General features: G+C 37.1%; 2 protein-coding genes and 1 non-coding gene across 3 annotated transcripts; 2 read left to right on the top strand and 1 right to left on the bottom strand.

Moving 5' to 3' along the window:
* Positions 1–522: 522 nt before the first annotated feature.
* LOC145095055 (uncharacterized) lies at positions 523–1236 on the bottom strand. Its single transcript, XM_079032997.1, has one exon. The coding sequence runs from the start codon at positions 1234–1236 to the stop codon at positions 523–525; it is 714 nt and encodes a 237-aa protein (XP_078889123.1).
* Positions 1237–2845: 1609 nt separating this feature from the next.
* On the top strand, positions 2846–2952 carry LOC145096681 (small nucleolar RNA R71). The gene has a single exon (XR_013704052.1). It is a non-coding gene; the product is annotated as a small nucleolar RNA R71 (small nucleolar RNA).
* A 357-nt stretch (positions 2953–3309) lies between these two features.
* LOC145095054 (uncharacterized) lies at positions 3310–10174 on the top strand. Its single transcript, XM_079032996.1, has 6 exons — positions 3310–3336; positions 7555–7622; positions 7680–7858; positions 8187–8483; positions 9352–9361; positions 9451–10174. Exons 1-6 carry the CDS (start codon positions 3310–3312, stop codon positions 10172–10174), a joined length of 1305 nt encoding a protein of 434 aa, XP_078889122.1.
* The last annotated feature ends 983 nt before the right edge of the window (positions 10175–11157 follow it).

Below are 11157 nucleotides of genomic sequence, written 5' to 3'. Positions count from 1 at the left end.
GTTGGTTATGACCGTCATCCCTCATTTCTTGGGCACCACTTGGACCGGACTCACCCACGGACTGTTGGAAATAGAGTAAATGATCCCCGCATCTAAGAGTTTGACTACTTCCTTCTTGACTACTTCTTGCATGTTTGGGTTTAATCTTCTTTGGTGCTGTACAACCGGCTTTGCTCTTTCTTCCAGGTTAATCTTGTGTGAACAATAAGAGGGACTTATTCCCTTGATGTCGGTTATGCTCCATGCTATAGCCCGTTTCTTCTTCTTCAATACTTGAACTAGTTCTTCTTTTTAGATTCGGAGAGGTCAGAGGCTATTATAACTGGATTTTGATGGCCATCTTCAAGGAAAGCATACTCCAAGTGCTCTGGTAACGTTTTGAGTTCGGTTTTTGGGTTCTACTTGTTGTACTCGCCGAGTTCAGGAGAAGGACTCAGCTAGTCAGTTGCTGAATTTACAAATTTCATATTTTCTTCACATGGAATCGACGAGTATATCGGCCCTACTCGCCGAGTATCTCTGTCAGATTGTTTTTTTTATTTCTTCATACTCAGCTTCTTCCAGCAACCTCTCGATCTCCAGTAAGTCTTTTTCAGCATCAAATTCTTCATCAAAGATATTGGACTTGTTGGAATCTTCATTATCATACTCCTCCATTAATTCATCAAACATGTCAATTGAGAATGCCATGTCATCACTATTCCTTTCTTGCTTCATAGCTTGGTCAACACCGAAAGTTACTGAATCTTCTCCTACCCGTAATGTAAGCTTCGAGTCTCTCATGTCCACTATATCACTTACCATGTTGAGGAAAGGTCTTCCAAGGATGATCGGGACTTGAGGATCTGCTTCCATGTCTAGAATTATAAAATCTACGGGAAATACAAACTTGTCCACCTTGACCAATAAGTCTTCACATATTCCTCTTGGAAATGTGACTGTCTTGTTTGCTAAGTGAATTTCCATGCGGATTGGCCTTGGTTCCAGGAGATCCAATTTCTTGAAGAATGAATAGGGCATGAGGTTCACACTTGCTCCTGAATCAGCCAAAGCATGGATGGTGGCCAAGTTGCCAAATTGGCAAGGCAAAGTCAAGCTTCCCGGGTCACCTTTCTTCATTGGTAATTTGTTTAACATGGCAGCTGAGCAGTTTTCATTAAGAACTACTTCTTTCACCTCCTCCATATTCCTTCTATTGGTTAGAAGCTCTTTGAGGAACTTTGCATATTTTGGCATTTGAGCGACGACTTCAATGAAGGGTATGTTGATTTGAGGAACTTTGCATATTTTGGCATTGGAGGCTGAAAGGGCTTTTCAGGAACTTGTTCTTTCAAATCTGGCAGTGGACTCATCGAGTGCATATTATGGACTCGGTGAGTAGAGTCTGTGTCATGTAGAATTTTATTTTTATTTTTTTTTTCTGCATCCTCCTTTTGCATGTCTTTGGGTGCTTCATTCTGAATGGGGGCCAGAGGTGTAATTATCTTCCCACTTCTTATTGTGACTATGTTTATGTGCGCGCCTCGTGGGTTGTTTTTGGTTTTACTAGGAAGTTCGCCGGGTGATCTTTGATTGATTTGTTGAGCAAGTTGCCCAAGTTGTGTTTCAATGTTGTGATCCATAGGGGTGTTTGTTTGGATGGATCGGTTTGATCCGATCCAATCAAGTGAATCCGAATAGATTTCGGTTTTCAAAACATTGATCCGAATAATCCAAGCTAAATTGAAATCCGATCCGATCCAACCAAATTACAATTCGGTTGGATCGGTTTTCAAGAGGCAAGACATTTTGAAAAATATATAACTTGAATATTAGCAAAATCTATAGAGAAACTATTTTTTTTATAAATTATAATTTATGAACAAATACTAAGAAAATATATTATAGTTAATATTTCATTGACAATTTTTTTTTGATAAGAAGTAATTTCAAAGTAGCATATTCGATGAAAATTTCTAATAACCAAAAATAATAATTTAGTAAATTTATAAATAGTTAAAGGTACATATGAAAAAGAGATAATAAGTTGTTATTCGGTTTTTTTCGACTATTCGGTCCTTAGTTTATAAACCAAAACCAATCCGAAATCCAAAATAATAATTTGGTTTTGCTGAAAACCAATCCAAAAATCCGAATATCTTAACCAAATAGTCCGATCCAAATTTTCCAATTGGACAATTCAGTTTTATCCAAATAGTGAACAACCCTAGTTGTGGATAGAGGCTTGCTGGTTTCTAAGCATGGTTCTTGTTTTTTGGATTGCAGCATCATGATCATTATGTCTCTTTTCTGAGGCAGCTACAAACTTGGTAAGCATCTCTTCCAAACTTCGTTTTCTTTCTTGTGCAGGCTCCTCCTTTTGGTAAAAACCTCTTCCCTTTTGCTTGAACTTCTCCTCCTTAGCCTTCTTGTACTCGTCATAAGGGAGCCACTCCTTCTTTGGTTTGCGCCAATCTTCATCATATCGGTCCCCACTTGAGTAACAAACTTGCACCTTTGTGTTGCCATTCTCATCCAAGTCGCAGTCTCTAGTAAGGTGAGGCCCATTGCAATTCTCACAACCCACCCGAATAGCATGTATCGTTTGATCCATTTTATCCATCCTCCTATCCATGGTTTTTAGCATAACCATGACTGCTGACAAGTCTTCTGAAGCTGCATAGGCGGCCCCCTAGTCACATAATTTCTTGGATTATGGTATTCTCTAGAATGCTTAGAGAATTCTTCAATCAATTGCTTTATTACTGGAGGTGCCTTCTTCGTGAGTGGACCTTGCGAGTCAAGTAATTGCCTAGTGGTAACATTTACTCCATCATAAAAGATGGAGACTTCTTGTTGAATATTAAGGTCATGATATGGGTAATTCCTTAGCAAGCTCTTGTACCTCTCCCAAGCTTCATATAGTGACTCTCCTGCTTGTTGTTCAAAGTTAGCAATGGCTTTCTTGAGCTTGGATATCTTGGATCACGGGCAGAATTGATCAATGAATTCTTCTTTCATTTGGGCCCATGTAGTGATCGATCCGAGGGGCAATGACTTGAGTCGATCCTTTGCAGCACCCTTCAAAGTAACCGGAAGCATGCGAAGTAGCTGAGTTTCCCGAGGCACATTTGGAACATTGAAATAATCAGCCACATCATTGACTTCATCCAAGTGCTTGTAAGCATCTTCATGGTCTTTGCCAGTGAAGGGTACTCCTTGAGTAAAGCAAGAATGTGACCCTTAAGCTCAAAAGTAGCAGTTGCGGGAATTGCGGGTTGCACAAGTCCCGGGCCAGTGTCATCACGGATCCTCTTCTTCCATTCTCCCATGGGGATTTCATCAATGTTAGCCATGGTAAGTGCTAACTCGTCGCTGGAATCGTAGTCATGCCCGAATGTAGGTTCTTCTTCCTCCTCGGTGTCGTACTCGGTGTCTTCTTTGATCGGGTCTTCGCCTGCTAAAGATGCGCTGGAAGCTCCTGATTTGCTGCTCTTCTTTTTCCCAAAAACAGTCTTCAAGTTAGACAAAGGTGACTTCTTAGGTGTATTTTAGCTTTCCACGTCCTTGCCTTTGTTCTTTCTCAATGCGGATTCTGGGTCTTCAAGCAGGGGTACCAACGGAGTGTTGGATCCTTTGGTCATGAAAGTCCTGAAATAAAACCAGAAAAACACGTAAAAAGAAAAAAAAATGCAACTTAAATAAACAAAAAAAAAATTCAAACAGCAGGCTACTCGCCGAGTAGGTGCGAGTGCACTCGGCGAGTAGCGAGTTTTATAAAAAAAAAATTAAAACTAAAGGTAAAAATTCACAAAAAATACTTATGGATTCTAAGACCTAACCTACTTACTGAATGACTAAAAAAAATTAACTTTGTGCAAGAAAACTCACACAAAGGATCGATAAAATTAGGAATTAGATTTAATTTTTGAACCGTTCCCCGGCAACATCGTCAAAAACTTGATGTGTGTAAAACCAACTAGTTTTAATCCTACTAACTTAAACACAAAGACGAACACACGAAAGGCAGTGTACCTATCGGTTAGCAGTTTAGTTCAGGTAAGTATGGTGTCGAACACAGGGAACGGTAAATAATTAAAAGAAATGCTAATATTATCTAAATAAAACAAGTAATAGAAAGGGGGTTTCTCTAGTTTTGCAAGACTAGAAACTTAAACAATTAACTAAAACTTAAACTAAGAAACTAAGAGCTAAGCAAATAAAAATCAACTAAATTCAATAATAAAGAGGACTTCTGTTTAGGTTCGAATCATTTGTTCCCATGGATGATTTCAATGTATCGGATTAATTCTTCATTGGCTACCGACTAAGATGATTAGTTTCACGTTTGCTATTACTAATCCTTAGGAAACAAATTAACTCAAGCAGTAGCCAGTTGTCTAAATTAACGGATTTCCTAGTTATTGATTCGGGTTAAATAAGACTTGTAATGGTTAATAAAATTGGCCCTTCAATTAACCTCTTGCTGATGTTCATCAAACAAGCTCACACATTAACTTACCTATCTTCTAGTTAATTCTAGTTTCACATTCGCTATTCCTAGACATACAACTATGTGGTCACGTTAATCATATGAAATTAGCAACTAAAAGATGTTCATACAACTTAATTACTAATTTATTAATAGAGAATAGTTGTTGTTAGCATATGAGGTTCTTTAACAAGCTTAACAAAACAATATCACCAATTAAAATTAACCCTAACCATAAAATCAAACCATGTTTACAAATTCATCTACCCTAAACAGAAGCTATGAGTTTTTAGCTCATATCTACAACAAATAACAAACTAAAAACATAATCTAATTATTGAAACATGGTTCATTCAAAAGATTAAGATAAAAGTAGTGTGTTATTGCCTTTGATCTTCTTCCAAATTGATATCTAAGTTGAAATCTCGAAAACCACAGCTTCTAAGAACCCTTCTGGCCTCCAAAAACCGTCCTAAACTTCCCCCATTAGTTAGGGTTCAAATGAGAAGCGTTTCTATATATATATATATATATATATATATATATATATATATATATATATATATATATATATATATATTCTGAAAACATGGGCTACTCGGCGAGTCCAGTGACCTACTCGCCGAGTCCATCACTTAAAATCCCGTGTACGGCAAGGCAAAGTCAAGAATCGCGAAACTTCTGACCAACTCGTCGAGTTGATGGCCTACTCGTCGAGTCCGTTTGGAATCAGCATTTTCTCAAAACAAGAAAGTCGTCCAAAATTATGTCTAGTTTTTAGAACATTTTGAATCACGTCAATCGGAGTTACGGTTCATGAGATATGACTAAAACACTGACAAGGGGTCAAGCTGTCCAGCAACATCCTTCTTTCTTCAAAATCCAAGATCCAAGCGTCCAATCGCCAATTCCGCTTCATTTTCCTTTCGAGCATGTCTTTGTTGCTGAAAATGAAATATTTAAGCTAATTAAGCACCTTTGGTTCATTATTTGAGATACAATTAACATAAAGTATTAAGATCATGTATGATTTTTATGACTAAATAAGCCCATATCAATACGCGGGTTAGAGAGCAGCTCTCAGTTTCAGAGGTCCCAGTGGTTAGAAAGTTTGCTGATGTGTTTCTTGAGGAGTTACCCGGAGTGCCTCCGGTGAGGCAGGTGGAGTTCAGGATTGATCTAGTGTCGGGTGCGGCCCCTATCGCCAAGGCGCTGTACCGTTTGGCACCGTCGGAGATGCAGCAGCTATCATCTCAGTTGCAGGAGCTGCTGGGTAAGCAGTTTATTCGTCCGAGTAGCTCACCCTAGGGAGCACCGATCCTTTTCGTTAGGAAGAAGGACGGTTCGCACAGGATGTGCATTGACTATAGGGAGCTAAACTAGTTAACGGAGAAGAACCGTTATCTGCTCCCGAGGATAGTTGATCTCTTTGATTAGCTGCTAGGAGCATCTTGGTTTTCCAAGATTCATTTGAGATCAGGATACCACCAAGTCAGGGTGAGGGAGGAAGACGTGGAGAGGACCGCGTTTCGGACTCATTATGGTCATTACGAGTTCGTGGTAATGCTGTTTGGGCTCACCAATGCGCCAGCGGTGTTCACGGATTTGATGAATCGAGTCTGCCGACTGATGCTCGATCACTCGGTCATTGTGTTCATAGATGATATCTTAGTGTATTCCAAGACCCGAGAGTAACATGAGGAGCATCTTAGGGAGATGTTGGAGGTTCTTAGGCGAGAACAGCTGTATGCCAAGTTCTCGAAATGCGAGTTTTGGTTACGAGAGGTCCAGTTCCTCGGACATCTCATTAACCAGGAGGGGATTTTAGTCGATCCGACCAAGGTGGAGGCGGTAATGCAGTGGGAGACCTCGAAATCTCCCTCAGACATCAGAAGTTTCTTGGGTTTAGCAGGGTATTATCAGAGATTCATTCATGATTTCTCCAAGATTGTCGTACCCCTCACTCGTCTAACGAGGAATGGGGTGGATTTCCGGTGGGGCCCTGAGCAGCAGAGGGCGTTTGAGACCCTCCGCAAAGCTGGCCTAAGCCCAAGGCGAGCTGGGCCATGGCCCAGGGCAGCAATTTATAATGGGGTAGCAATTTATAATGGGGTAGCAATTTTTCAAAGTCTATTATAGGTATTATGGTATATTTGGGCCATGAAGACTAGTCCAACAAAATCCATCTAGTTCAAGACTTAAGAGGGCAACAGATTCTTGGAGACCTAATACACGGTATCTGACTCTTCGATCTAAACTTCCAGTAATTGAAGATGAAGAACACGAGGCGTCCTTTCTTGAGAATGGAGATGGACATGGATGATTACAGGTCTATCGGCATCGCATTCGCATACATACTGACCTCTCTCTCTCTCTCTCTCGCCATCGTCTACTTCTTTCTTTCTTTCCTGAATCCTCCTCTATTCAAAGGTGGATACAGCTATTGATGAATTCGTCCTCCTAAGGTCCTAACTCCTAATCAATCCAGTAAGTTTTTTCTAATATTTCAAATTTCTTGCATAACCTACTTGAAAATTTCTTGCATAACTCCTAATCCAGTAAGTTTTTAAAATTTCAGTTTTTTTATATAGCTTCCTGGAGAAGTGAACTTTCCATTCAACTCATCCGATCCAAGATTGCAGACTTGCAATGTTAAGGAAACTGGATTACACTAAGCTTCATTAATTTTACAGGTAATTTTTTTCTTTCTTTTTCTTCTACTGCTCTTGCTTTATGAAATTATGATCAAATTAAGTTGTTGATTTTGATTGTTTTTATATAATCTGATAAGTTATGTGTATGTCTATTGTTGAATCTAATATAGTATGTCTATTGTTGAATCTGATATAGTGATATGTACATTGCGATATATATGAATTATGTTTTTGATTTTTCTGAGATGCGATATGAATTCTGATTTTGATTTTGCTGAGATGTTAATTCTGAATTCTGAATAATTGGATGAATATAATCTGTTGATTTTTTTAAATTCTAATTTTTGAATAATCTGATTGTGTTTTTGATTTTTGAATAATATGTTAATTTAATTTCTGAAAATCTAAAAGATACTATTTTTTGTTTAGGTTGTGGATACATTGTTAACTTCAGGTTGTGGATACAGATTGCTAATCTCACGGATTGCTAATCTCAGGTTGTATCCTTCTTTGTTATTGTTACATCTTTTTTATTTTTAATTTTTGTTGTGAAGTTTAAATATGTTTCCTAGAAAACAACCATCTGGTGCTCAAAATAGGAAACGAAAACAAAAAGAACAAGATCTTACTAATAAATTACAAGGATCTTTAAATAAGTATTTTGTTAGAAATGAAAATAATGATGAAAATACTAATGATGTTGAAACTAATGATTTTGTTGATAATTCTAAAGGTCCAATTGAAACTTCTAATGAACCTATTGAAAATTCTAATGATCATGAAATAATGATTTTGTTGATAAATCTAGTGATATTAATATTTTTGATCAAAGAGTATGGGATAAGTTAGATTTAAAAATGAAAGATTTGCTTGTAGAAAATGGCCTATTACGGAAATTGAAAATAACAAAAATTTTCCAAAAGATTCACTAGGTAGACATTTTTCTTGTGAATTTTATATTTGTAAATTAAGGAATGGTGAATCTTATGATAGAAAGTGGTTGGTGTATTTAAAAGAACTTGATAAAGTGTTTTGTTTTTGTTGTAAGTTATTTAAAACAGCTAGATCTAGAAGTAATTTGGCAACCGAAGGAATTAATGATTGGAAACATCTTAGTGAAAAATTAAATGAACATGAACATAGTTCTGAACACATGATTAATTTAAAAACTTGGACACAAACACGACTTAGGTTAAGGAAAAATGAAACAATTGATAAAGAGTTACAAGAAAGAATAAAAAAAGATAGTCAACATTGGAAAGAAGTTTTGATAAGAATTATTGCTGTTGTAAAATGTTTAGCTGAATATAATTTGGCTTTTCGTGGAACTAATGAAAAAATGTATGAGAAATCTAATGGTAACTTTTTAGGTGTACTTCAAATGATTGCTGAGTTTGATCCAATAATGAAACACCATTTTCAACTTATTCAAGATAAAAGAATTCACTTTCATTACCTTAGTCATAAAATTCAAAATGAATTAATTGAATTGTTGGCATCCGAAGTTAAAAGTGCAATTATTAGAAAAAATAAAAAAGCAAAATATTTTTCGGTAATTCTTGATTGCACTCCGGATGCAAGTCGTAAAGAGCAAATGACTTTGATTATTAGATGTGTTGATGTTGCAAATGTTCCAATAAAAGTAGAAGAGTTTATTTAGAGTTTTTAATGGTAGAAGATACATCCGGTTTAGGACTTTTTATTTTTTTTTTTACAAAATGCTTTAAAATCTCTTGACTTGGATATTAATTGTATTCGAGGACAAGGATATGATAATGGAACAAATATGAAAGGCAAACATCAAGGTGTACAAAAAAGATTGCTTGATATAAACTCAAGAGCTTTTTATATGCCTTGTGGATGTCATAGTTTAAATTTAGTTTTGTGTGATATGACAAACTCTTGTCATAAAGCTAAAACATTTTTTGGTACTTGTCAAACAATATATAATGTTTTTTCTAGCTCCACACATAGATGGAGTGTTTTACTTGACCATGTAGATGAGTTAACCCTAAAATCATTGTCTACTACTCGTTGGGAAAGTCACATTGAAAGTGTTAAAGCAATAAAAACTCAACTTTTTCAAATAAAAGAAGCATTAACAAAATTAGCTCAAGTGAGTGATGATGATAAGGTTTGTAGATATGCGGAATCATTAGTAGATGATGAATTTTCTAATTTTGAATTTATTTTAAGTTTAGTGATATGACATGAAATTTTATTTAGAATTAATTTGGTAAGTAAAAAATTACAATCCAAATATATGATTCTTGATGTTGCAATAAAAAATTTAGAAGGATTAGTTAATTATTTTGAAAAATATAGGGAAAATGGGTTTGACTCTGCTATTAATGAGGCTAAAAATATAGCAGAAAATATTGGAGTTGAACCAAAATTTCCTATCAAACGTGTTTATAGTAGAAAAAAACAATTTGATGAAGTTCCAAATACCGAAAGAGAACAACAATCATCTCAAGAAAAATTTAGAACTGATTATTTTATTGTTATAGTAGATACGGCTCTAACTCAATTGAGAAGTAGATTTGAGCAAATGCAACATTTTGAATCCATTTTTGGATTTTTGTTTGATGGTTCAAAGTTAAAATCTTTACTTGATGATGAATTAAAAAAATGTTGTAAGAAACTTGAAACTAGTTTGACAAATGGTGGGGAACTTGATATTGATGGAAAAGATTTATTTATTGAGTTACAAATTTTGCAGGAAATGTTGTCGGATGAAGCATACAAAGGTGAACTTCCTTGGACAGCTATTCAAATTATGGAGTTTGCAAAGGAGATGGACATGTTTCCCAATGTGTTGGTGGCATATAAGATTTTGTTGACGGTACCGGTCACGGTTGCTACCGCGGAAAGAAGTTTTTCAAAATTGAAGTTATTGAAATCATATCTTCGAAGTACCATGACTCAAGAAAGATTAAATGGATTAACAATTTTGAGTATTGAAAGTCAATTCCTACGAAGTCTTGACTATGATAAAATAATAGATGTTTTTGCTTCAAAAAATGCAAGGAGGCATCGTTTTAGATGAATTTTATGTATACTTTTGTTTGTATAACCTTGTTTTGGTTTGATTGAAAATTTTATTTCATTTTTACTATTTTTTAAATAAATAAAGGCATTAGTTTAGAATCTCGCCCCGGGCATTAAAAATCAATAGACCAGCCCTGACCCTCCGACAGTGTTTATGCGAGGCGCTAGTATTGACACTCCCCGAGGGAGTGGAGGATTTTGTTGTATTTTGTGATGCATCCATCATAGGTTTGGGGGCAGTCCTCATGCAGAGAGGATGGGTAGTAGCCTACGCATCACGACAGCTGAAGCCTCATGAGACGAGATACCCTACGCACGATCTTGAGTTGGGAGCGGTGGTTTTCGCTCTCAAGATTTGGAGGCACTATCTGTACGGGGTCTGTTTCACTATATACACGGATCACAAGAGTTTGAGATATATCATGGATTAGCCGAAACTGAACATGAGGCAGTGCGGGTGGCTGGATGTCGTCAAGGACTATGATTGTGAGATCTTTTACCATCCTGGTAAAGCGAACGTGCTTGCGGATGCTCTGAGCCGCAAGTCAGCTGTGTCCTCAACCCCAGCCTGGTGTATGAGGATAGCGGTGGATTCCCCACTGGTGGGTTTGGCCAGGTATGCTCAGATTGAGGCTATGAGACTAGAGAAATGGAAGTTGGAGAGGATTTTGGGCGAAAGCACCCGGTTTGTTCAGGATAGCCGCCGAGTGTTGACCTGTTACGGTCAGGTTTGGGTTCCGATGTCCAGAGGGGTCTGGCAGACAGTGATGGAGGAGGCTCATAAGTCTCGTTTTTCTATTCACCCGGGAGCCACCAAGATGTACCGTGATTTGAGTTCGAGCTATTGGTGGCCTGGCATGAAGCGAGATATCGCTTGGTTTGTTAAGAGGTGCTTGACTTGTAGGATGGTCAAGGCCGAGCATCAGAGGCCTCATGGTAAGCTACAGCCTCTGGAGATTCCCATATGGAAATGGGAACGGA

The sequence above is a fragment of the Lactuca serriola genome, chromosome 3 (genome assembly GCF_051521515.1).
Source record: "Lactuca serriola cultivar US96UC23 chromosome 3, Lser_US96UC23_V15, whole genome shotgun sequence".
NCBI classification, from domain to species: domain Eukaryota; kingdom Viridiplantae; phylum Streptophyta; class Magnoliopsida; order Asterales; family Asteraceae; genus Lactuca; species Lactuca serriola.
The sequence above is the reverse complement of the archived record's forward strand: the minus strand, read 5'-3'. Positions and strand labels throughout refer to the sequence as shown.

Excerpts from the sequence above, each read along its gene's own strand:
- LOC145095054 (XM_079032996.1), top strand. The coding sequence starts at position 3,310 with ATGGGGATTTCATCAATGTTAGCCATG. Across the intron at positions 3,337-7,554 it reads TTTCATCAATGTTAGCCATG|GTTGTGGATACATTGTTAAC; the intron begins GTAAGTGCTAAC and ends TTTTTTGTTTAG. Across the intron at positions 7,623-7,679 it reads TCACGGATTGCTAATCTCAG|TTTAAATATGTTTCCTAGAA; the intron begins GTTGTATCCTTC and ends TTTGTTGTGAAG.
- LOC145095055 (XM_079032997.1), bottom strand. The coding sequence starts at position 1,236 with ATGCCAAAATATGCAAAGTTCCTCAAAGAGCTTCTAACCAATAGAAGG.